The sequence below is a fragment of the Anabrus simplex genome, chromosome 4 (assembly GCF_040414725.1).
Source record: "Anabrus simplex isolate iqAnaSimp1 chromosome 4, ASM4041472v1, whole genome shotgun sequence".
Lineage (NCBI taxonomy): Eukaryota > Metazoa > Arthropoda > Insecta > Orthoptera > Tettigoniidae > Anabrus > Anabrus simplex.
This window is the reverse complement of record NC_090268.1, coordinates 261841888-261868600: the sequence shown is the minus strand read 5'-3', so window position 1 is coordinate 261868600 and position 26713 is coordinate 261841888. Positions and strand designations below refer to the sequence as shown.

Sequence of the window (26713 nt, the reverse complement as noted above, 5' to 3'; positions counted from 1 at the left end):
GCTACTATTAACCAAGGTATGTTGCAGTGTGTGTGGCAGGAACTTTATAAAGTAATGTCTGTAGTCACAAATGATGCACAAATCAAGCATTTGTGAGATAAGGTAAAAACTTACTGCTCTTCCTATTTCTTTTTTCTTACCCAGTTTAACAACCTATGATTACAGTTACATTATAATTATTTTATTAGTCTTACTGCTGAAGCAGCAAACTGTTTAATTTTATCTCCTTTATTTGAAGCACTTCAGATATTTGCACTGTATTTTTTCAATGATTATATGTATATGGCATATGAGCAGCGAAAGCAGTAACAACGAAGTACTGTATGCTGCGTTGTCATAGTTACCTCCATCTCTAGCACACCACCCTTTCATACTGGCTGAATGTTTAATCAAATATGTAGGCCTAATGCAATTCAATAAACTTGGACCCATTCCTTAGCTCATGCTAATAATTCCAGCATTTAAGACAGAACACGTCATTGCCGATAAATATGAGATTTCATAACCGCTTAACTGACAAAGTGACAACCACAACAAATGCACATGTTAAATAGAGAATAGAACTGTACAACTAGCCACTTACAAAAATATAAACTAAAAAAAAAATAGTAATAAAATAACAAATAATTACATAAACCAGCAACAACTAACGAAGTACCACTCCGAATAATATCACAAAAGCGATTGAGAACAAGCCAACCCATATGGCGATAGCTTCTTTAAATATGGTATCTTATCGTTGCCATAGCTACAGATCATTTTCGAGCAGTGTTAAGTCAACCTTTTCTCGCTGGTGCTGCTAAACGTCAGACTAACTCTCGTGGGCCCAACTACAGATTAGCTAAATAAAAATATGCATTCAGCAAAGTTTTCATGAATTGCAACAGACAGCAATTATCATTAGAATACTACTTTATTCACATTCTAGCAAACAAATTTATAGACTGATCAGCATTATGCTTTGAATGTCATCCCAAATACAAGGTGTAACTTTTATTATGAAAACTTACTTGCAACCTCCTCCTGAGAGCCCCACATTCTCTGAGAGTTTCATCAAGTCGTGTCTCCAGTCTTGCTCTTCCCTCTACTTCCGAACGCTCCATGCTAGCACGTATTTGGTCCAAGTTTGCAAGAAGCATTGCCTGTCCCTGTTGTGTGTGGCCTACTACTTCGAGTTCCTTTTGGAGACGCATCTCAGATTCACGCAATATAGCTATCTCTTGCCGTGCGTTCGATAAACTTACTTCTGCACGACCAAGTTTCCTCTGTGTGTCAACAACTTCCTAAATAAACAGGAAAACAGAAATCAAAGGAATAAACTAAAATATTTCACAAGTGTGTATAAGTTTTGACTAAAGAAAAAAAGGGAAAGTAGGATGACATTTAATTAACTTACATCTTTAAGATGCAATATGGACTGCTCATGCTTAATAATTGTTGCATTGTAATTCTTGTTCTTGCCCTCAAGTGCAGCTATTTGAGTCTTGTAAGTGGTTGCATTGGACTGCATGATCTTGAAGCGTCCTTCATTATACTCAACCTGAGACACTAATTTGCTACATTTAGTTCTCATATCATGTAATTCATTGCGCATTGCCTCTAACTGCTCATTCAACAAGCGATCATTAGCCTGTCGTTCAATTCGGTAACTTTCAGCTTCTTCCCGAGTTTCCTTCAGAGCCTGTTCTGCCTGCTGAAGCTTGGAGGTCAGCTGTAATGAAATTAACAATATACAATATTTCAGTTCAGATCAAAATAAGTCAACCTCACAAATTCTACATAGACAAAAGACAAATGGATCAATAATGACTAACAGCCTCTTCCCATATAAAAAATTTTGATTTTTCTGCCATCCAAAGTTTGCCAAGCATACCCAATCTACATTTGAATGGAGGTTGTCAAATGATGATCCAGCAGATTTTAAATTGGTTTCAGTGTGCTACAGACAGAATATCCGAATATACCAAGCAGAATAATTTAAATACTCTGGTAGTGCATGTCAAGCATAGCCCAAAATTGAGCTATTAAGACACAACATTTCAGGACCCCAGATAAAATATAACTGTTTAGTGGACCAAAAACAATGCTAGGTAACAGCTATGTACTCCTAAAAGCTGAAAGTGACCACCACCTCACAGCAAATAATCTTGTACAAGGGAACAGGGGCTCAGAACTGGCCAGGACGGCCACCGAGTCGACGCAGCCCTCGGAAGTCAGTGGGACAACGCACGTTCCGGAAGACGCGTTCTATCAGGACGCAACTGAGAGAGGGATTACTCCACACACCACTCCCAGCACCTGATCATCGGAGAATGTCAGCCGGTTCCTCGAGACAGACGACATTATCCTACAGAGTTATAAAGAAGCGACAGTCATCCAACCGCCAGTTGGTTGACGATGGCTGAAAGTTGCTCTAGAGTCTGTGGAGGCGGTTGTTGACCAGGTTGCACGGCTGGTGGCTGCTGTGGATTCGTGGGTGGCTGCTGCTGTGCGGTGGTGGTTGGAGGTTGGTCTGCCATCCTGGGTTGTCTACGTATCAGTATAGGAGTGACTGTGAGTTGAGATGGCGAAGCAGCGGAGGCGGCGTGGTGTACTCTGTGGGGTTGCCCGACGTGCCGCACCTCAACGAGGCATGAAGTTAGGTTAGCATAGAAAAAATTAAAGAATGGAAAAGCAGCAGGTATAGATAAAATAAATCCAGAAATACTAAAAGTGGATGAAGAGGCCACCATTAATTTGCTCCTACCATTATTGGAGAAAATATGGAAAGAAGAAAGAATTCCATCTAATTGGAAATAGGAGCCGATTATGAAACCTTCTCCGCCCCCCAGCCTAAAAAAGAAATCTCCTGAAGGAAATGTATGAAGGGTACAGATGCGAAGTAGTAGATGAGGAAACGCTCACAGATTTTGTGAATGTCACAAGTGGAGTTCGCCAGGCATGCATTCTTTCACCAATAGTCTTTTTAGTAGTGCTCCATAATGTCATGAGAAAGATGTTGGGAAGAAGGAAAAGAGGAATACAATGAGGCATGGAGGAAAGACTGGAGGATTTAGAGTTTGTCTTGTCATCAAGAATTAGTGATATGAAACACAAGTTAGAAGGATTACGGAAGGAGATGCACAGGCCACAGGACTTAATATACCGTATTTACGCGAATAATCCCCCCATATTTTTTTAAAAACTTTGAGGCACGAAATTAGGGTGCGGGTTTTATTTGCGTCAAGGTTGCCAACACGCTGCTGGCTCACCTAGTTTTGGATGCTCAGTGTAAAGTCATGCTCTGTGCAACCGTAGATGGAAGAAAACTAACCCCATGTCATATTTAAACGGAAAACCATTCAGACTTAATTCTAAAGTGACTTTACATTTTTTTTTAATTCAAAATAATACTGTATTTTACGGAGAAATTTAAATTCAGACCAGGTGAATGTTTAGAGTTTTATTTGTAAATATCATAATCAACGAATTTAGGGAATTATTTGCGTGTGTACAATGGATCCAGGAAGAGCAAAAAGACAAGTATTGCATCGACAGGCTAGGGAAATAGTATTTAGAGTGAATTTGTATTTTGTAAGCATGCAGCAGCAGGCGTTCAGAGTTGGGGAAGGTGAGGAACGCCATGTTGCCACGCCTCAAAAGAAGACTGCACTCGCGTGTGGTATCGGCCTGCGAACAGTACAGAGGATAAAACAAGCTACAGAAATAAAAATAATTCAGTGTTCAGGTCGCCAGGAAAGAACCCCAAGAGGAAGAAGCCAGTGACAGACCTCGTGATTTCAATAGAAATGTTCTGCGTACAACAATATTTGATATGTATTAAAACAGCGAATATCCTACGGCATTGAAACTGGCCTGTCCATTTACCTTCCTTATTATCTCAAAAATTTTCCTTAATACTTTCTCAGGGTTTGGTGTTAAAAATTAAGTTTGAATTTCAGGAAACATTTAAAGCCCACGAAAAATATAGGTCATCGCTTTGGAATTAAAGATATAACTGGATGAAAAAACGTAGGCCTACTTGCTCATTTTCATGGAAAATATATTTCATAGCAGTGATAATGTATTTTTATCATCTCATGCAAAGCAGCTATGTCCATAAATTTCATGTTCATATTTGCGTAAAGACAACGTGGACCTCGCGGAGTGATACAAAATGTTTGTTTATGCCTACGTTACTCTTTCGATGGAAGGAATTTTAGTTCATTTCATTTTTTTCAAAATGAGCCTTCCTAAAATGAGGGTGCGGGCATTATTCGACAGCGGGGATTATTCGGGTAAATATGGTAGATGCTGTTAAAACCAAGGAAAATGAGAGTAAATGCTAAAATTGATGAAAGAGACATTGTAGCAGAAGAAATTGAAGAGGTTAAAAAATTTACCTACTTGGGAACTGTAGTGACAAGAGAAGGAGAGGATGTAAGAGCTGGAGTACGAAAAGCAAATAGAGCCTTTATTCAGCATCGTTGAGCATGGAAGTTATTCAAACACTGGGCATTCTAAAAGGAACATTAAGAAGGTAAAAGTTATTGTAATATCATTATCATGCATTATTTATAATGTAATGATGATAACAATAATTGATTATATTATTATTTTATACATTTTACAACCAACATAGGGCCACTCCAGTCAATTATACAAAAAATATTAGCTTTTCGATGTTTCCAGTCTTTCTTCATCCTCTCAGATGTGGACATCCTTCCTTCAGTTGAGAACACACTACAATTTGCCCTTTTCTTAATTTATTTTGGTTTGTAGTCTCGCATGTGAGTAAGTGAGAATCTTAATTTTGTCAGTTTTGTTCTTGGGATCATTTAATGTTATTTGGAGTTCACTGATATCATCCTTAATTTTTGTGATCCATTCAAGCCTGAAATTGCTAATGCATAAGTTTTCTACTAATTCTATTTTCCGGTATTTTAATAAGATGTCCAAAAATTGAGATGCGCTTCTTTCTAATTCATATAGATGTTTCTTAGAAGTGAAGCTTCCACGGTGTGAAGAATTATTTAATTTAATTTCCGGGTTGAACCGTGTTGTACTTGTACGCATATCACGTACAGTTTGCCGACGTTTCGAATACATTGCAGTATTCTTTGTCAAGGCGACTGAAATACCCCTACTCGATCCGAGGTAATCAGTCTCCCAGGCAGAAATTACACTACTAGAGTGGCCTTGATCTTGGCCTTTTAGATCCACCTGCCTAAAAGAACATATCCGTCACACCAAGAACCAAAACACAGATATTTCAGCAGTAGCCAAGCATTCCTACGAAACTAGGCACAGAATATCATTTGACAAGACCAAGATCCTAGCAGCTATCCCTTGGAATCTGGAAAGGAAAATCCGCGAGGCTATCGAAATCAAGAAACATCCGATCAACATAAATTTAGAAGAAGGATACAAAATCAGTAATTCTTGGATGCCTATCATTCATAGTTTAAGACATACAGACCACAACATAAACACACGGGCCGCAACCCCATTACATAACAGCGCGGGCAAGCCCCCACTACCTGGCTGTGACATATACTTTCCAGAAGTCTCGCGAGACAGCCAGGGCTTACGTCAGCCAGAAAGGCTAGGATATAAAAGGCCAAGATCAAGGCCACTGTAGTAGTGTCATTTCTGCCTGGGAGACTGATTACCTCGGATCGAGTAGGGGTATTTCAGTCGCCTTGACAAAGAATACTGCAATGTATTCGAAACGTCGGAAAACTGTACGTGATATGCGTACAAGTACAATACGGTTCAACCTGGAAATTAAATTTAATCATATAGATGTTGATTCCCACAGGGAATATGAAATATATGTTCCGAATGAGTAAATTTATAATACCAATATAAATGGTCCGTTATTGGACATTATAAAATTTCCAGCCAACCCAACGGGGGTGAAACGCTGGCAACCAGGAATGGGTTGGCTGGAAAATTTATAATGTCCAATAACTGACCATTTGTCTTTCTAATTGCGCGAAGTACTGGATTAATTTCCATATAAACTGCTATTTGAAACTATTCTCCAATGGCATTAACTTGATATTGTTTATTTATACAAGTTCTAATTATTATTATATCTGAAGTACTTTATCTATTTCAGCTAGTAATAATAATAATAATAATAATAATAATAATAATAATAATAATAATACTTTTCAAAGAGGTTGAGTTGCAGGAATTATGTTCCAAGAGATCCTTTATGGGCCAATAAACCTACCAACACAAGAATGGGGTATTCGAGCACTTTCAAATGCTACTGGACTGAAAGAATCAAATCTGCCAGCATGGGCTTAAAAAGCCAGCACAGAAGCATCCAGGACTCAGCCCAGCACATTATAAATTTCTTGTGATTTTAAGGTAAGACCACCCCAATATCTGAAGAAATAAAAATCAAGAAATGAAAGGCATTTTCTGCTAATCTTCATAGATAATCATTGATGTAAATGAGGATTTGAAAAAGTAAAGTAAATGTTATAGGACACTAACCTCAGCCAGTTGTTTGCTTTCTTGCTGATGGCCAGAAGATTTTCGTGAATATGCAGGAGTTGATACATTAATATCCAAATCTTCATCTCCAGGGTGTGCATGCTGGTTGAGAATGCTGCGGTACATGTCGACTTGCCGCAGAGCTTGGCTAAGCATCTTCTGATTAACTTCAAGTTGCTCCTTCTGCTCCTCTATTTGATTTGTCTTCACTCTGAGCATTTCCTAAAATGAAACTGCACTGGTCATTTTATCTGAAGTACACATCACATGGTTTAAAATTAGTATCTACTGTCAGAGAACTTTATGCAAGTGAAATGAAATTTGTGGGATCAAATAGCACTTGAATGAACACTGTACAGTACTTCTTGGTGTTTATATACATTATTTAATTTATTTAATACAAAATACTGCACTTCAGTATTTAAAAATTAAAACACTATGAAGCAGGTTAATAAATCAAATACATTTACAAATGTCACATCAGACAGAGATATGATTCATTTAATGGCAAAATGCAGTTCTAATACATTTCACATGCCAATCCTTAAGCCTTAAGTCATTCTTGATATAACATCCACAGTGCTGCTACTAATACCACTGAACATCTAGCAAGGAAAGATTAGATATACAGTATTTGCTTCATTCATAATTCATAGTTCAGACTTAAATCTTCCTTTATTATTATTATTATTATTATTATTATTATTATTATTATTATTATTATTATTATTATTGTGCTTTTAGAAGCCGCATTGGACCACTGTAGTCAATTTCTGTCCGGTCTTCTATGATGTTTTATGTTTTTTTCCTCCAGTATTTCTTCATTATATCTGATCTTCGTTGTCTTTCTTCTTCTGAAAATACCCTTTTAGTTGTTTCTCTTTTATCACATTTTGGTAGAAATCTAACTTAACTATTCTTCAATTTATTTACTCTTTATTTATTTATTCTTTAAATCCTCCAGTGTTATGTCTAATTCTTTCATGACTTCTTTTATTTCTTTTATCCAGACAGGTCGTTGCTTTGGAAACAAAAGCTTTTCCAAAATTCTGCGTATTAACCTGTCTTGAGGTATTCTCTAGAGATGACCAAAGAATAATATTCTCTTCTTTCTCATGAAATCCGTTATAGGTTCTATTTCCTGATATACTGCTTAATTTGGAATGATGTGCCATTCTCCTTCTTTTTGGTACTTCTTATTAATGCATGTTCTTACTATTCTTCTTTCTATTTTTAAAATTTTTTCTATGTTATTCTTTTGGTTTAGTTTAAATAATGTTTCACTTCCATAAGTTATTTCAGGTTGGACTACAATCTTATAATGTTTCAATTTTGTATTTATTGACAAACATTTCTTGTTGTATGTATTTTTGGTTACTTTTTGGGCTCTGGATAATTTATTCATTCTCTCTGTCCAAGAAATTGTTTTCATTTAAATTGTATGTTATAGTTTCTCCATGGTATTTAAACTGTTTTACAATTTCTGTTTCTTTCCCACATATCAGAACACTGCTTATTAAAAGGGGATCTATTGCCATTATTCTAGTTTTTTCAAATGAAATTGTTAATCCTATTTTTCCAGCAATAGTTTGGAGACTTGTGATTTGATTCCGAGCTTCATTAATGTTATTAGCTAGTATTGCCAGATCTGCAAATCCTAAGCAATTTAGGTCAATTTCATCTTTAGTGTATCCAATTTTTATATTTTTGTTATTGTCTTTATACCATTCTCTCATCAAGTATTCCGTAAACAAAAATGGTGATAGTACATCACCTCGTCTTAGTCCTGTTCTGATCGTGAATGCTTCGGATAATTCTCCTCTAAACTTCACTTTTGATTTAGTGTTAGTTAACGTTAAGCTTATCATTTTAATTAATTTAGGATGTAATCCAAAATTTCGTAATATTTTTAATCCTGAACGTTGGTGAATGCAATCATAAGCTTTCCAGAAGTCTATGAAAGTGATAGTCATTTGTTTCTGTCTTCTTCTGTAGACGTCCCTTAATTTTAGTGTTATGATTTGATCTGGACAACTAAGCCATGGTCAAAATCCTCCCTGGCGCTCCCCTAATTCTTTTTCCAGTTGATGTTTGCACCAATAGTAAATTATTCTCGAGAATATTTTATAGGTACAATACAGGAGTGATATTCCTCTATAGTTATCAGGATTTGTTCTATCTCCTTTTTTGTGTAAAGGGTGGATTACTGCACTTGTCCAATGGTCCGGTAATTTTTCATCATTCCAAATTTTAATCAAGCATTGGTGAAGTGATACTCTAATTGATTCCGCTGCATTTTTCCGCAACTTGGCAAATGTTTGGTCTTCACCACAAGCTTTATAATTTTTCAGTTTTTTAATGACTTGATTAACTTCAAAGCTGGGTGGATCGATATTTTCTGGTGGAGTTTTAATGGGCATGTCTGTGTTTATATCAAGTAGTTCTTTTGGTTCTTCACAATTCAATAATTTATTGAATGTATCTGCTGGTATTTATGTATTATCTTTATTATTATGTGCCATCTCTCCATTCTTATTTTTTAGCATAAGTGTTGGCGGTTCATATTTTTGAAGTTGTTTACTAAATATTTTATAGTAATCCCTAGAATTGGTCTTTTTGTGATCTATTTCTATTTGTTGAATAATGCTTTTTTGATGTTGTCTTTTAATATTCTGATGGTTTTTTGGGTTAATTTTCTTTGCTTGGTAAATTCTTCATACGATGTCTCTGTTTTCCGACTTTGATGATTTAACCATGCCCGATGTCTACTTTCAAATGCTTTATCGCATATCTCATTCCAACACTGATGCTTTTTCCTTGGACTTGGCAAGGCTATTTTCTCAGCTGTCTTTTAGTTTCGGGATGATCTCTTCTAATTTATCTGTTTTATCAATGTCTCGAGTTAGTTCTTTATACTGTTCATTGTTTATTAGTTTATGGGGATCATAAACATTTCTCAATTTACATTTTGATTTTGGTTTCTTTACTGGTGTGAATTGAGGCGCTCGGGGCTAGATAATGGTAAGCCACACATAGAGCAATATTTAGATTTGTACGCATTTCGTATCTGCTAGAGGATGGCAAGCCACTGGCAGAGTGCTATTTGAAGAAACCAAGAGATGGCAGCACACGCACTGTTGTTATGTATTGCACCAAGACACAGCACGTCACTTTTGTGCTTTAGTATGGTAAGCCGCAGCAAGATGGCTGCTTGCAGAGGAAACAGTGTGAGCTGTTGTTTCGATGAAAAATGCATTTTGGAACCGAGACGGAAGCCAATTTTCTTGAGAGTGAATCCTCGTGCGATGACAGTGTTGTAGATGTGGATTATCAGCCAAATCCATGTGATATCTCATCATCATCAGAGGTAAGCATCAACAACATGTTGTTATGTGGCATGCCATATTATAGCACATGACAATGTGGCTTATCATGACCAAGCAGTACATGTAGTACTGTAAGATAACGCTAATATTTAATGGAAGTATGAACTATGGGACTACTTCTAAGATATTTATAAGGAGCCAAGTAGCCATAAACGACTGTTGGACTAAGATGGGCATCACTAAGTGACTGCGATAGGGGTTATTGTGGCTTGTCATTATACAGCTGTTGAATAGCTGTATTGTTCAGTGCAGTTTCATAGGTTCATGTTATTCATTTTTTATTCTTTTTTCTTCCGCAAGAATGAAGACATCTCCCCTTCTTAGAGAGGAGCCCATCTCACCTGCTAAGAATGGAAGGCATCGATGGTGGCAGTAAACACCGGAGTTAAGTAAAAGGGCTAAACGTAAACGCCAGTGTAATCGGGTATGCACTTAAACATAGCTATTAACCAGAATTAAAAATATTAGAAAAATAAATACTTTAATTAAATAATAATATTATTATTATTTAGGAGAGCCGGCACAGAATATCGAATTAATATTAAATTAGCAATATGATATGTTTCATAAACACGTTGTAAGATGGACATTATTTTTTATTTTTAAGGGTGAAGAGTACACTGTTCACGGAGACTTCTGTGAAATGAATGTCAAGAAGCATGGCTGTCCTACACAGACATCGTGGATTGCGACCTTAACACCAAAAAATCGTAGGTCCATTCCTATACGGCATAAGAAACTGTCTGACGTCATGGACCAGCTTCCCTACATACCTGCGGTGCATCATGGATATTATTTATCTCTGACTCAGTACGAAACCACAGAGCAGGTTGAGGAACCTGAATTAACTGATGGCAGTTTCTTAGATGACGGTGAGAGTGAAGTGGTTGGTGATCAGTAAAGTCAAATGTTGGCACTGAAACTTTGGTGACAGACAATGACAAGCCACAAAATTATGTGTATTATTGTTTTTTTATACTATGTACATTAGGTAAAAAGGTTCTATTTCATGTTACAATAATACCTCAATGTATATAGTACCTTATCATTCAATAAATATATCTCTTATGTCCATCACCTGATTTATGGAATTTTTTGAACCTTCATATGGCTCTCCTGTAAAATTTCCTCAATGTGGCTTACCATTATCTAGCCCCGAGCGCCTCAATTTAATTGTGATTTCCACCATGTAATGGTCAGACCCTATATCTGTTCCTCTAAGTACTTTAACATTTTGGATTTCCTTATGATAATTATTTTCCATACAAACATGATCTAATTGCCATTCTCCTTTTCTTCAATCTGGGTGTTTTCAGGTCTTAAGTTTATTAGATTTTAACTAGCTAGTTGCTTTACGTCGCACTTACACAGATAGGTCTTACGGTGACGATGGGATAGGAAAGAGCCAGGAGTGGGAAGGAAGCGGCCGTGGCCTTAATTAAGGTACAGCCCCAGCATTTGCCTGGTGTGAAAATGGGAAACCAAAGAAAACCATCTTCAGGGCTGCCGACAGTGGGGTTCGAACCTACTATCTCCCAAATACTGGATACTGGCCGCACTTAGACGACTACAGTTATCGAGCTCGGTTTATTAGGTTTTCTCATAAAATACGTAGATTTTGATATATTATGGTTTCTACAAAAATCTATCAATCATGCCATTTTTATTGGTCTGTTTTTGAGCTGGCCATTTTCCTATTATGTCTCTGTGTCTCCTTTCTTTACCTAATTGTGCACTGAAGTCGCCTATTAAAATTTTGGTATGATTTTTATTTATATTTGTCACCGTTTGATCCAGGAGGTCCCAGAATTTATCCACCTCTTCTCTGGTTTGTCTATTGTTTTTACATTTGTAGGAGTGTGGGTATTAATTATTGTGGAGATTTTATTCGATGCCTTTATTGTTAGCGTCACGAGTCTTGGGGATTGTGCCTGAAAATCTACTATCGAATCAATTATTTTCATGTTGACTATGAATCCTGTACCAAATTGTGGACAATTTCTCATCACTATCTCCAGAGATGCCTCTGTACACTCTATACCCTTGGGATTCCATGGGTTCCTGGTCTGAATTCCTCATCTCTTGTAATCCTGCTATAAGGTCATTTGTTTATCTAGTTCATTAGTTAGGATTTTTAATTTTCCCACCTGTGCCAGAGAGTTGATGTTATATGTTGCTAAATAGTTTATCTGTTTCAATTTTAGTCTTTGGGTTAGTCGCTGGTTTGTCTTGGGAATTTCCAGATACTCCGACTCATCTGACTCATCTTTCAAGCAACTGCCCACCGTATCCGAATGCAGTCTTCCCTGGCAAGCGGTGGAAATTTACCGAAAAGATTTCCGTCCATTACTGACTGTCAAAGGCATATAACCTTGGATGGAGCAAGCTCCGAGTTACAAGTATGGTTGTGAACCATAGAGGTTGCCTCAAGATGTTCTCTGGCTGTCATTTTACGGCATTGAGCCAACCCTCCTCCTTTCCCCGGGCTTGGAACCGGCAACAGCAACTAGTGAGCTACTCAGTCCACCCGTAGGTACTGCAGGCGAAAAATTCTTCCTTTATTTATAACTTTTTTCATCGTTTCTTCCCTACTTGTGTCAACAAGGATAATGTCACGGTAGTAGAGGATAGGAAGAATTGAAGTCTGAACTAGTCTGCCACATGTCCTGTGGTAAGACATTTTTGTTTTGCTTTTAGTCTTAATGAATGAAGCTAAGCCATAGTAACGCCAAGGTTTTTCACCGTTATACTTTAAGGAATGATTTTACCATTTATTAACAGAGGTGGAATGTGTGCTGTTGATCGTCTAGGAGCTTCAGAGAGCTGATGATTATGCTTGTTTCAACGGGCCTAACATCTAAGGTTATCGACCCCTCAGAGAGCTGACAATGATTGCTTGTGTTGTTGATGGTTTTATGACAAGCCAGTTTGATTTTGCGTATTTACATCGTTTTAAGTCAGCATTTATATTTTCCCTGCATTTGATAATTTCCTTATTCTGGAGTGGCTAAATATTTGGTCATCTGCATGTAAGTGGTAACTGAAGTATTTTAGTGTAGACGAGATCTCATTGATGTGCAATGAAAACAGTAGTAGTCCCAAAACACTACCCTGCAGGGTGGCTACTTTCAAATGTTGCCATTCTGAACCGCTGTCATGAATTATCACCCGCTGCCAATGACACTCAAATGGGATGTAAAAAAAGTTGAGCATTAAAGAGTCGAACAATTAAGAGTCGCTTGCTCAGCGGGAACTCTGATATATCCGCCGATTCAAATTACATATTTTTTCTTAGTTGCCTGCCTGCAGAGGTTTATTTCCTTTTCAGCAGCATATTCTGGATGAGCCTGCCCTCTGACGTGAATTTTTTCAACTATGTTCTCCCAATACCAATGTGTCATCCACGAGTTGCATCATAAAGAACGCAGCTTACGTCCGGGCAGGAACGACTTAAGGCCTAATAGCTACGCGTTGAAGCTTTGGCTCATCGCCTAATCATATCGTGGATGTAATATTATTGCTGTGGAAGGGATTTCCAGAAATTATGATACTGAACAGACCTCTCTGATGACATTTTAGAACTGTGACCTGATTTATTATCGCCAGTCTTGAGTTCTTCTTTCACGACTGGAGTGTGTGTTTTCCGTGAGTTACACAACATGTATTACAGTACGCATCCGTAATACAGGCATAATTCATGATTTCCGTCCTAACTGCAGAGATCAGGATTATATTCGATCCTTTTTCTTACATTTTTTCCGCTAAAATGTCTAAAAGGAATTACCGGCTCCCACCGTTAGAGGAAGATGATTTACAGGCCACGATAAACGAAATGTTGGAATTTAGTGGGGAGAATAGTGATATTAAGTAAGTTCTGCCGAAGAGGAATTCGTGACAGGAACATACCTGGAGTATGTACTGCAGGCTCAAATTTTCAGAATTCAGGCCCAGCTGATGCGAATGTTTGGGAGTCGCAAAAGAGACAGTGCGTGTTCGATTTCAGTTCAAGTAGTGACTATGACAGTGGTGATGACAATACTGATTACAACTCAACCAGTGCAAGTTCTTCGTAAACTTATACTGAAAATGGACAAAGAAGGTCCCGCTTTGATCCAAAATCCATCGTGATGTAAAGGGGGAGTGTTCACGGAAAATAAAACGGAGCGAAATATTATAATTACTTATTTATGACAATATATGCCAGAACATAGCTGAACAGACAAAAGATGCCCAGCAGGATATCGCACATAAAACACAGTTTAGTAACATGAAACAAAGGAGTCGAGATCAAGACTGGGTTCGAACAAATAAGGACGAAATAAAGCTTGTCGCCATACTGTTGCCGCAGGGGATTGTACAGAGACCTAAATTAGGACACTATATTTCTTACATTCACTTCTTCACTACACCTATTTTCTATGAGCTGATAACACAGAAGAGATTATTTTCTCGCCAGACTATGTGGCCTAGACGGTTGAGGTGCTGGCCGGCCTTCTGACCCCAACTTGGCAGGTTCGATTCTGGCTCAGGCTGGTGGTATTTGAAGGTGCTGAAATACGTCGGCCTCTTGTGAGTAGATTTCCTGGCATGCAAAAGAACTCCTGCGGGACTAAATTTCGGCACCTCAGCTTCCCACGTTCAGTCTGCAAGCCTCCGTGAATTTACTAAACATCGCCACAATCCTCTATTTGCAACTAGTGCTGTGGCACCATTTAGTTCTATACCTCTTATCTTTAAATCGTTAGAAACCGAGTTTAACCGTCGTCGTCGTCTTGGTCTACCTCTACTTCCCTTACCCCCCATAACAGAGTCCATTATTCTCCTAGGTAACCTATCCTCCTCCATTCACCTCACATGACCCCACCACCGAAGCAGGTTTATGCCTACAGCTTCATCCATCGAGTTCAATCCTAAATTAGCCTCTATTTTCTCATTCCGAGTACCGTCCTGCCACTGTTCCCACCTGTTTGTACCAGCAATCATTCTTGCTACTTTCATGTCTGTTACTTCTAACTTATGAATAAGATATCCTGAGTCCACCCAGCTTTCGCTCCCGTACAGCAAAGTTGGTCTGAAAACAGACCGATGTAAAGATAGTTTCGTCTGGGAGCTGACTTCCTTCTTATAGAATACTATTGATCGCAACTGCGAGCTCACTGCATTAGCTTTACTACACCTTGACTCAATCTCACTATATTACCATCCTGGGAGAACACACAACCTAAATACTTGAAATTATCGACCTGTTCTAGCTTTGTATCACCAATCTGACATTCAATTCTGTTGAATTTCTTACCTACTGACATCAATTTAGTCTTCGAGAGGCTAATTTTCAAACCATACTCATTGCAATTATTTTCAAGTTCCAAGATATTAGACTGCAGGCTTTCGAAACAATCTGCCATTAAGACCAAGTCGTCACCATAGGGCAGACTGCTTACTACATTTCCATCTAACTGAATCCCCCCCTGCCATTTTATACCCTTCAGCAGACGATTCATATGAACTAAGAACAGCAAAGGTGAAAGATTACAGCCTTGTTTAACCCCTGTAAGTACCCTGAACCAAGAACGCATTCTGCCATCAATTCTTACTGAAACCCAACTGTCATTATAAATGCCTTTGATTGATTTTAATAATCTACCTTTAATTCCATAGTCCCCCAGTATAGCAAACATCTTTTCCCTCGGTACCCTGTCATATGCTTTCTCTAGATCTACGAAACAAACACAACTGCCTATTCCTCTCGTAGCATTTTTCAATTACCTGGCGCATACTGAAATTCTGATCCTGACAGCCTCTCTGTGGTCTGAAACCACACTGGTTTTCATCTAACTTCCTCTCAATGACTGATCGCAACCTCCCTTCCAAGATGCCAGTGAATACTTTGCCTGGTATACTAATCAATGAGATACCTCGACAGCTGTTGCAATCCTTCTTGTTCCCTTGCTTATAGATAGGTTCGGTTACTGCTTTTGTCCAATCTGAAGGTACCTTACCAACACTCCATGCTAATCTTACTACTCTATGAAGCCATTTCATCCCTTGCCTTCCCACTATACTTCACCATTTCAGGTCTAATTTCATCTATTCCTGCTACTTTATGACAATTTAGTTTATTTACCATACTTTCCACTTCCTCAAGCGTAATTTCACCAACATCATTTTCCTCCTCCCCATGAGCTTGGCTGTTTGCAACACCACCAGGATGATTTCCTTTTACATTGAGAAGATTTTTCAAAATATTCCCTCCACCTCACAGTGATTCCCTGGGATCTATTATGAGTTCACCTGAATTACTCAAAACACTGTTCATTTCCTTTTTCCCCTCCCTTCCTAAGATTCTTTATTACTGTCCAGAAAGGTTTCCCTGCTGCTTGACCTAGCCTTTCCAGGTTATTACCAAAATCGTTCCACGACTTCTTTTTGGATTCAACAACTATTTGTTTCGCTCTGTTTCTTTCATTTACGTACAAATCCCTGTCTGCTTCGGCCCTTGTTTGGAGCCATTTCTGATAAGCCTTCTTTTTACGTTTACAAGCTGCTCTCACTTCATCATTCACCAAGATGTTCGCCTTTTCCCATCTTTACACACAGTTGTTCCTAGGCATTCCCTTGCTGTTTCTACTACAGCATCCCTGTATGGCACCCATTCACTTTCTATATCCCGAACCTGCTTACTATCTACTGTTCGAAACTTCTCACTAATCATATCCGTGTACTTCTGTCTAATTTCCTCGTCCTGGAGATTTTCTACCCTTATTCGTTTGCAGACAGATTTCACTTTCTCTACCCTGGGCCTAGAGATACTTAGTTCACTGCAGATCAGATAGTGGTCTGTATCATCAAAAAATCCCTGGAAAACTCGTACATTCCTAACAGATTTCCTGAATTCAAAGTCTGTTAAGATATAGTCTATCATGGATCTGGTACCCCTAGCCTCCCATGTGTAGCAGTGAATAGCCTTATGCTTGAAGAATGCATTCGTAACTGCTAAACCCATACTAGCACAGAAGTCCAGCAAACACTTCCCATTCCCATTAGCTTCCATATCTTCCGCACATTTACCAATCACCCTTTTGCATCCTTCAGTTCTGTTCCCACCTCTCACATTGAAATCGCCCATTAGCACTATTCTATCCTTGCTGTTCACCCTGACCACGATGTCACTCAATGCTTCATAAAACTTGTCAACTTCATCCTCATTTGCACCCTCACATGGTGAATACACGGAGACAATTCTAGTCCTAATTCCTCCAACTGACAAATCTACCCACATCATTCGCTCATTGACGTGCCTAACAGAAACTATGCTGCGTGCAATGGTATTCCTGATAAAGAGCCCTACCCCAGACTCTGTCCTTCCCTTTCTAACTCCCGTCAAGTACACTTTATAATCTCCTATCTCTTCCTCCTTATCTCCCCTTACCCGAATATCACTTACTCCTAGCACATCCGGATGCATCCTCTTTGCTGACTCAGCCAGCTCTACTTTCTTTCTTCCATAAGCCCATTAATACTGATAACTCCCCATCGAATTCCATTTCGTCCGCCAAGTTGTTTCCAAGAAGTCCCTCGCCTGTCAAATGGGAGTGGGACTCCGTTACTCCCACAGGTCCGAGGCTTGCTTAAAATGTTCTGAGCTTGGTAAATTCATGAAGCAGGATGCTACCCTACTTGCACATAGTCCAAGTGAGGATCTCTCCTCTAACGAGTTATGGACCACCGGTGAATTGTATAGTCCTAGCCGCCTGAGCACAAGGAGGGCCATGACTCAGAGTATGTCCGAGATGCCCACTCCCATTCCATAGCAACTGGTATCCCGACTCTCGGGACCACTTACTAGACCACTCAGCCGTTGCCCATGGTTCACGAACTAGGACGTGACTACAGTAACCCACACCATGAACCATAAATAATGTACTTAAAATATAATCTAAAATCTATGGTTTTAATGTTCTTAGGCTTCACAAACACAATAAATCACAAATTTGATGAATGGCATGTGATAACCTCGTATAACATTAGAACAGTTGTAATATTGTATGTTTTATTTGGTTTCTTTAAAACAGGTTCACTAAGAGGATTACACTGTACTTGCATACCCAAGGCTATACTGGCATTAAATTGGTACAGAACAAATCAGAACTAAAGGCATTATTCATGTTTAAGAAGAAATTTCTTACCTTAAGATCTTCAACAGTTTCTGCACCTATTTTCTCATTCTCTTCTTCCTCAGACTTTTTACTCAGCTCCCTCACAATAGCCAATAATTTCTGATTGTTAGCATGTAGTTCCTGGATATTGCTGAAGGTTACCAGATGTTTTGCAATTACCTGTAATTTAAGCCAAATGATTCCATATTTATTCTATAAAGCAGTATATATTTTTATTCACTAAATCACAAATTGCCAAAAAAAACTGAAGTACACAAAACTACCATACCAATCATCTTGGTGAAGTGTTATAAAAGAAAAAATATAGAGTTTGTCCATGAAGAACTTAGCATTTTGTTATTCCAAAAAGGAAAAAAATACAATGAATAAAGGAAGTATATTTATTCTTCAAATATTCATCAATTTATGATATTCTTCCTTCTACCCATCTACCAAGAACTTCCTTAACAAACAATTGACACCTAGCTCAACAATACCATGTGGAAGATTAGCAGCGTCAGCAGACCCACTCCAACTTATTAGCTTCCTTTCCTCAGTCACATCATACCATCTCACCTCCGAGGTGAAGCCGCTCTTGTCAAGAATATGACAAGAGCATGGCTAATCTAAACCTTCCTATTCACAACATCCTAGACCTTCGGAGGGACAGGCTGAAGTCCAGACATCCAACTACTGTTCAGGCCCAAGAACTAACTCGTAACCACGTTAATTAAAGGGTAGTGGACTACCAACACCTACCATCTGATTTGGCCTCTGTTCAGCAAAAACAGCCCTGCTCCAGGATTTCATCTCCCGAGGAGGACACTGTCCGCTCTAAACCGGATTCACACAAATACCAAAATCTGCGCTTAGTCTTTGTTCAGATGGGGCAAGATTCCATCCTCCCAGTGTGATTGTGGAGCTCCTCCTCACTATATAACACAACACATTCAAGTACAGACTGCAGACCTTTGAAGTTGATCCAATGGACTTTGTTCATGCCACACAATCTGTGGTGGATAGTTGGCTGGATTGTTTGAACTCAACACAGACATGTTTCTTGTCATGTGTATTTATGTATATGTTTTATATAGTACTTTTTGTCATCCTTCAATAAATACTGTAATTTTGCATGTAAAAGTCACACGATAAATAAAATTCTGCAAATCAATTTTTTAAAATTTGATCTGGGGAGGAATACAAATAGAAGAAATGCAAGAGCATTTTGACAATATTAAAAGCACGACCTGTTGTACACTGAAGATGATGATTATTGTTGTTTAAAGGGGCCTATCAGCCAGGTCATCAACCCCTAATGGTATGAGGTGCAACGAAATGAAACTAGAATTAAAACTTCAAAATGTATACACAGACTACAATCTAAAAAAAAAAAAAAAAAAAAAAAAAAAATGATGTTGAAAAATGACCATGAATCCAAAACAATCAGTGGATCCAAATCACAATGCCTCATTTTCTGGGATGATGCTTGTATCAAAAAAGGATACAAAATCCAGGTTACCAGCCCCTCATAATAGTACTAATCACTGGCATTCCTCCTATAGTGGTACTAATCACAGGTAATGTAGACTCATGGTGTTCCTCGTATGGTGGTGCTAATTACAAGTAATGTAGACCCATGGTTTATCACACATTTTGGTACTACCCACAGGAAACACAGATACATGGTGTTCATCACATAATGGTAATACTCCTAGGTAATGCAGACCCATTCTGAAAACAGTGGAACCAACCCATTTGAGCGCATCGCTTGGCACCTATTCCTGCTAGACGCTAGTCTGTGCAGCTGAGTGCCCGCTCCTCCGCATCGGTGGGATGCACATGATGGCACTAATCATAAGCAACACCCAGACCCGTGGTGTTCCTCACATAATGGTACTGCTCGTAGGTAACGTAGACCCATGGTGTTCCTCACATGGTGGTATTAATCGCAAGTAACGTTGACCCATGTTGTTCCTCATGTTACGGTACTAATCACAAGTAGCCTCATGGTTCAAATTCCAACATCCCTTGGTCATCCCATTTAGTCGCCTCTTACAACAAGCATGGGATACTGTGCGTGTATTCTTCATCTGCGTCCGCCACTCACAGGAAGTGTTGTATATTGAAAGAAGTCTGTAATGAAGAAAAAATATATACAAGGCCAAATCAAAATGTTCCCAGACAAGCTCTGTAGTTCACAAACTGCACTGACCCATATGATATACCAACAATGTGCACCGTCCTCGGACAATCCTCAAGCACAAGTTCCCAAATTCATTCTACATTTTGGGAGGCGATTCCTGTGAAAGCAGGAATCGCTCCTGGTCTTCAAGGACCGTTCTTCCATATGTAAACCCCCCACGTCATTTGAAATATTGTGTACAACTCATTGTCATCCCTGGTTTTGAATTTCACTAATTGCCTTCAAACCATCAATGCACCTCAACACTCAATTCAAAATTATGTTTACAAGTATGTACAGCATCTTAACCACCTTTTTGGCATAAAATACAATCTTTTATCCATATTCAAAACATAACAGCTTCAACTGACCAACACAATTTTATCTGGAAGTGAAGTAAGTCACTACCACATAAGTTGTAACAATAGTCAATTCATTTTCAAGCAGAATTGATTGCATACATAATCAATGTACACCTTCCAGGTAGGATATTTATGAATGATTTGCCTCCATTTTGCTTTATCTTGATAAACTTCTTGTCTTATTAGTTTCCCGGCGTTCTTGTCTAGTTTCCAGATCATCTTTGATATGATCCTGTCATCTTTCCCTGGATTGTCCAACAGGTGTTTTCCCCTGTACAATACTATCCAAGTATTGTCTTGGTGTCCGGTTCTCCCTCATCGTCTTCACATGTCCTCACCACATGAGTTGTGCAGACCACAATCTCTCTGCCACTGTCAGGCACTCGTGCAACTCTTCTGAGATCCTTATTACAAATTTTATAAATACTGACATAACACTACTGTTGCAAACAGCCTCCCGTGCCTTGCTTTGCTGTTTTCAATGATTATAATATGTCATTCAGAATGAGAGGTTGATGCTCTGAACCACACTGTGCCTGGTGTGAAAATGGGAAACCACAGAAAACCATCTTCAGGGCTACCAACAGTGGGATTCAAACCCACTATCTCCTGAATACTGGGTACTGGCCGCACTTATGCGACTGCAGCAATCGAGCTTGATGGCAATTTTAATTAAGGAAGTCAAAGAAAGATAAAAAATGTCCTTCATACTAAATCGCTTGTGTGCATGGTTTAGGAGTTATCAACATTTTAGGGAAAGCACAGGAAAAGTTAAAATATTGCATGGGGAGAAGGAAACAAGCCGAGACATCTAGGCAGCCGGAAAGGCCTTTAAAAAAAAAATCAAAATGAACTACTTACCTACGTTAAGAAAAAAACAATGCTGTCTACAAGGAAATATTACAAGGCCGATTACCACAAAAACAAAATTACTCCTGTGTGAAGCTGGGTGGTGGTGGTGGTGATTATTGTTTTAAGAAGAAGTATAACTTGGCGGGTCATTAGTTTGCTATATAGCAGTTATTACAACATACAGTAAACCCATACCTGCCAACTTTTAGAAACCAGAAATAGGAAGATTTTTAATTCTTGGATTTCATCACATATATTCCACCACGGTCTAGGTCAAAAAAGGTCAGGATAAAAGGCATATATATCTACAAATCTAACCATTCTACGTATGACACACACGAATAATATTTATGACGCACCGACACACGCAACAAAATGCATAATACCGTATTTTTGCTAGTGGCTTTACGTCGCACTGACCAAGATAGGTCTTATGGCGACGATGGAATAGGAAAAGCCTAGGAGTTGGAAGGAAGCGGCCATGGCGTTAATTAAGGTACAGCCCCAGCATTTGCCTGGTGTGAAAATGGAAAACCAAGGAAAACCATATTCAAGGCTGCCGACAGTGGGATTATAGCCACTATCTGCCGGATGCAAGCTCACAGACGCGCGCTCCTCACCGCATGGCCAACTCGCCTGGTCCAACGCACATTTTGACAAAAAATACAGGCGAAAACATCAGATGCATAAATCATAGAAGGAATTTGATACCATATTTAAAAATCATTTACAATTCATTCACATTTAAAAGATACATCAAATATAATATAATCACAACTGGTTCAACTCATTTGCGGTTATTGTCATTTGGCGTAAAATTCCGGTATGAGATTTTTTCTGAAAAGTCAGTCAGGTAAGTTAGACATGTGGGATTGAAGTACAGACAATGGAAAATGTTCTTCCTGTTATGAGCCGACAATACGACCTGAAGTGGAATAAACATGAACTAATAAAAGTACAATTCATGTAATGTCATAACAATGAAATACCGGCAAAAATACAAGAACTATTCAACATGAGAAGGGCCGGGCATCGAAGGATGGACCCTGCTAGATTACCCCAAACCGTTCACGTCCAGTCTGGTAAGAGTGACATGTCCATCCACCCTTTTTCTTGAATAAGAACATGGATCACTCGCGGAAATTTTGCTTTAGGCATTGTTTTTCGTTTTAGAACAATGTAAGGTGCAAGCTTTCTGCCATCAGCTGTTACAGCAAGCATTGCAGTACATCATTTTTCGCTTCCCGTAGCAAGTACAATAACATTTGATGTTCCTTCCTTATAGTTTGTTCGACTATATGGCATATGGAAAGTGATTGGCGTCTGACCTGCGGTTTCTATTTGGGAGATCAAATATTCCTTCACTTTACACTTCTCAATCACAAAGCGCGCTGCCCTTTGGTTATAGGGGTCCCGGGTTTGATTCCGTGAATGTTTATGTTGTGGTTATTCAAGGTTGTTACCGCGTGGATCTGTTTTGGTTGGCTTATTAATACAACAATTTGATCTTGCTAACAGATTAGTTTAATTTCCTTTCTTTGGAATATCGTGTGTTCACTGTACTACGCAACTATAATTTCACACCTTAGCATTACTCCGTTGTTGCATGTGCTTGCGTCATCTTTTTATCGTAATGGCTAGGCCACATTCAAGGCCGAATGAGGCCGATATCCTTGAATTTTCAGATGATTTCGACAGTAATCACACAATTTATGAGGAACATAGAGGCGAGTCTCATGTAGCTGTATATTAATCTTGATCTAACTTCCCTTCTTTTCTTAATAATTTCCTTCAAATATTTTCTTTTCAGGCATTCACTTCTTACCAAATTAAACAATACATCACTACATCTGATGAAAAGGAATACTTACTCAAATTATGAATGTTCCCCGTCAACAAACCATTGCCCATATTATTATTGTACAAAACATAATTCATAAATCAAGTGGCTCGTCTATACTGGTGGGGAATGCCAACTCCCTGACCTCAGGAGCGCTGGGTTGCTCTAGAAGTGATGACATAGTTCGGCACCAACCGCAGCAGTTTTGATGTGTCATTTGGTTTCAATTTTGGATGTGTTGTCGGACTTCATCAATGTTTTAAATTTAGGTTGTAAATTGACACATACTTGTTTATTATTGGCTGTATGTAAGCACATGCTTTATCCAATTGGATCGTGGCTGAAGATGACCGAATGTATATGGGGTCGAAACAAGTCCCAATTATACAGGATACTATACAAGCTAATGGTATTGAATAGGTGGATCCTTCTCTACCCTTTGATAGAAACCTTTCAGACACAATTCCTTTTTTAATTCTTAATTGATACTTAAGAGTAAGTAAAAACGCTGGTTGCCACCAAATATTGTGGTCGGGCTTATCTTGAGCTACCATTAAAGACGGCGGATGTGCCAAGTCATGTTGACGCCATTATCTCCGTGATCCAATATTTCTGCTCTTTTCTAAATAAAAGGAAGTTAAACATACAAAAATACAACTCATTTTTCTGATATCTTCTCCCTTTGTAACTTAAAGTGCAAAAGCATATTATATATTAATTAAAAGGGCATAATGAATAATTAGTTTAACAACTTTTTAAATTGATTACATACAATCTACTACATACATATATTTTTTTACTCAGTCTTAAACAGTTAATAACTGTTTGCAATCCTCAGCAATACATGCATATATTGGTATTCAGTTCATTGACTTCTTTTCACAGCAGCAACTAAATGTCATGCAGTGACACCTGCAATTGCACGATGATACTATGTAATCAGGCACTGTATTTTTAGTAACATACTTTGGTAGAAGTCCATTATAGCACTGTTCTTCATGAACAAATTCCGTTGAAGACTAGTGGCTCGTACAAGGGGTTGAAAGCGCTAGACAAAGAACAACATTACGCCAAGAAATGACTAATGATTTCAACCATTTTCGTCGAAGCGATGCCTGCAACCTTGATTAGTCTTTCTTAGTGAGGGTGCAAGTTTCAATACCATAGGTTAAGATTGGTATGAAGTACTAACTGAACATCACCAGCTTTGATTTTGTTGGCACTTTGGGATCCCAGAGGAGTGTTCGTACTTGCTGGTAAAAGTGAGAGCTCTTCTGCACTCTATTTGCCAGCTCCTTTGTGGCTAGTGTATCTCGAGATATTACATTGCCGAGGTACGTAAAGCTTTCCACACTTTCTAGTAGATGGTTTCCTAGCATGAGGGTCGCTGGTCATCCTTCTCTGTTTATCACTACTGTTTTGAGTTCGCTTATCTTGAGATTGTACTCTTGGAACCTAACCTTCCATTCATTGAGTCTCGACTGTACTCGTTCCTCAGTTTCTCCCCCGATCATAACATCAGCAAAGGCCATTGCATTTAGTTTACCAGACGTTTTCTTGATGTTTTTCATTATGTCATCCTTGCTGGTGATAAACAATAATGGGGATAGTGCACTGCCTTGCTGGACTCCACTTTCGGTCTTGAACCAGGATGAATGTGGGTCACCCAATCGCACACAGCTGGTACAGTTCTCACACAACTTCTGAACTTTCCTCACCATTCCCTCTGGCACATTCTTTTTTCTCAGGCATTTCCATATTTTCTCTCTTGCAATGCTGCCATATGCCTTCTCAATGTCAAGGAAAAACATAAACAGATCTTTGCATATTTCCCAATATTTTTCCATTAACATATGGACACTGAAGATTAGGTCTGTTGTGGACCTGTTAGGCCTGAAGCCATACTGTTCCTCTTCAAACTGTGGGTCTAAGATGACTCGCAATCTGCTCTCTAAGATTTCCTCAAGAATCTTAAGCCCATGAGAAAGGAGTGTTATTCCCCAGTAGTTGGAGCACTTTCAGCGATTTCCTTTCTTAAACAGGGGATAATGACACCCCTGCTCCAATGAGTAGGTGTCTCTCCATCTTTCCAAACTGCACTGAGCACTCTGTGTAGCCGCTGTAAACCCTGGACTCCTGCTGCTTTAATCATGTCCGTGCCAACTTCGACTCCTGAGGATTTCCTTTGCGGCATCTTCTTAAGGGCTGCTTCCGGTTCTGCCCATGTAATGGGAGGTACCTCTGTGTAGGTTTTAACAGCTGGTTCTTTTGTTCTCTGATTGGCTTCTGTCCTGTTCAACAGGTGATCAAAATGATTCCTCAGAACCTCTATGATGTCCTCTTCTTTCCTGGCCAGGTTTCCATTAGGATCCTCATTTGCTTTGATGGTTTCAACTGAATTCTTTTTGTTTTTGATCACTCTGAACAATAGTTTCATATTGCCTCTGCTGTCTTTCTTCAGTTTTTGAGTAAATTTCTCCCAGCACTGTATCTTCTCTTCTACTACATTTTTAACTCTCAATTTCTTGTCCTGGTAAACTTGCTCGAGGTCCCTGATGTTCCCCTCATCCCTTACCTGTTCTGGCTTGGATTTCTCTCTATCTTGTTCTTTTTGTGCCATGTTCCTTTCCTTTATTGAGTGTTCCTTTCCTTTATCGAGGATCTTACTCTCTCATTCCACCAGGGTGTCTCTTTTTCCCTTACTCTCGCTCTTGTCTTTCCGCAAACCTTTGTTGCTTCTTTAATCAAGGTGTTTTATCTTGTCCACTCTACCGTAACAGTCTCCACTTCTTCCGTAAGCAGTTGTCCTCTTCTGGTCTCGAAAGCCAAGAATAAAGGTCGAGACGATACGTCGTGCTGACCACACGACACCTCGCAATCTGCAGGCCTTTGGGCTGAGCCGCAGTCGCTTCCAGGGCTGTAGTGCCATGGGGTTTGATTTTTTTTTTTTAGTTGTCCTCTTCTACGGTCCTGATAGTCTGTCCTTTTTCCAATCTGTTGTAGTTCCCACACCTTAATCTTAGGTAATTTCCTGGTTATCTTTGGTACAGTAATGTCTTTCAGATCTGCTACTGATAACTGGTGGTCACTATTGAGGTTCTCCACTTGGAATCACCTTGACATCAGTCACAAGTCTACTTCTTTCTTTATCCGTAATGACATAGTCAATGACCGTCTTGCTCTTTCCATACCAGCTGTAACAGGTAATCTTGTGACTGACTCTTTTGTTGAACCAACTGTTTCTTACTACCAAACAGCTTCTTATGCAGAAGTCCAGGAGATGTTAGCCGTCTGAATTCCTTCTCCCATAGCCATGTGGTCCCATCACCTTCTCATAGCCATTCCTGTCTGTCCTGAGCTGTGCGTTGAGGTCCCCGATGATGATTGCCCTTTCTTAACTGATGATCTCTTCTAGGTCTTTGAGAGACTTGTTCTTTTATCTTGAT

At 38.9% G+C, this 26713-nt stretch overlaps 1 protein-coding gene across 3 annotated transcripts in view; it reads right to left on the bottom strand.

Annotated features, from left to right (window-relative positions):
* Positions 1-26713, bottom strand: part of Mgtor (Megator) — a 546425-nt gene that overhangs the window by 402609 nt on the left and 117103 nt on the right. For all 3 annotated transcript variants that reach the window (XM_067145519.2, XM_067145521.2, XM_067145520.2), the window contains exons 10-13: positions 18062-18211; positions 6490-6711; positions 1397-1711; positions 1011-1283 (exon numbers count right to left, since the gene is read on the bottom strand). In XM_067145519.2, the coding sequence (XP_067001620.2) occupies positions 1011-1283; positions 1397-1711; positions 6490-6711; positions 18062-18211 (960 nt within the window). The remainder of the gene's footprint in view (positions 1-1010; positions 1284-1396; positions 1712-6489; positions 6712-18061; positions 18212-26713) is intronic.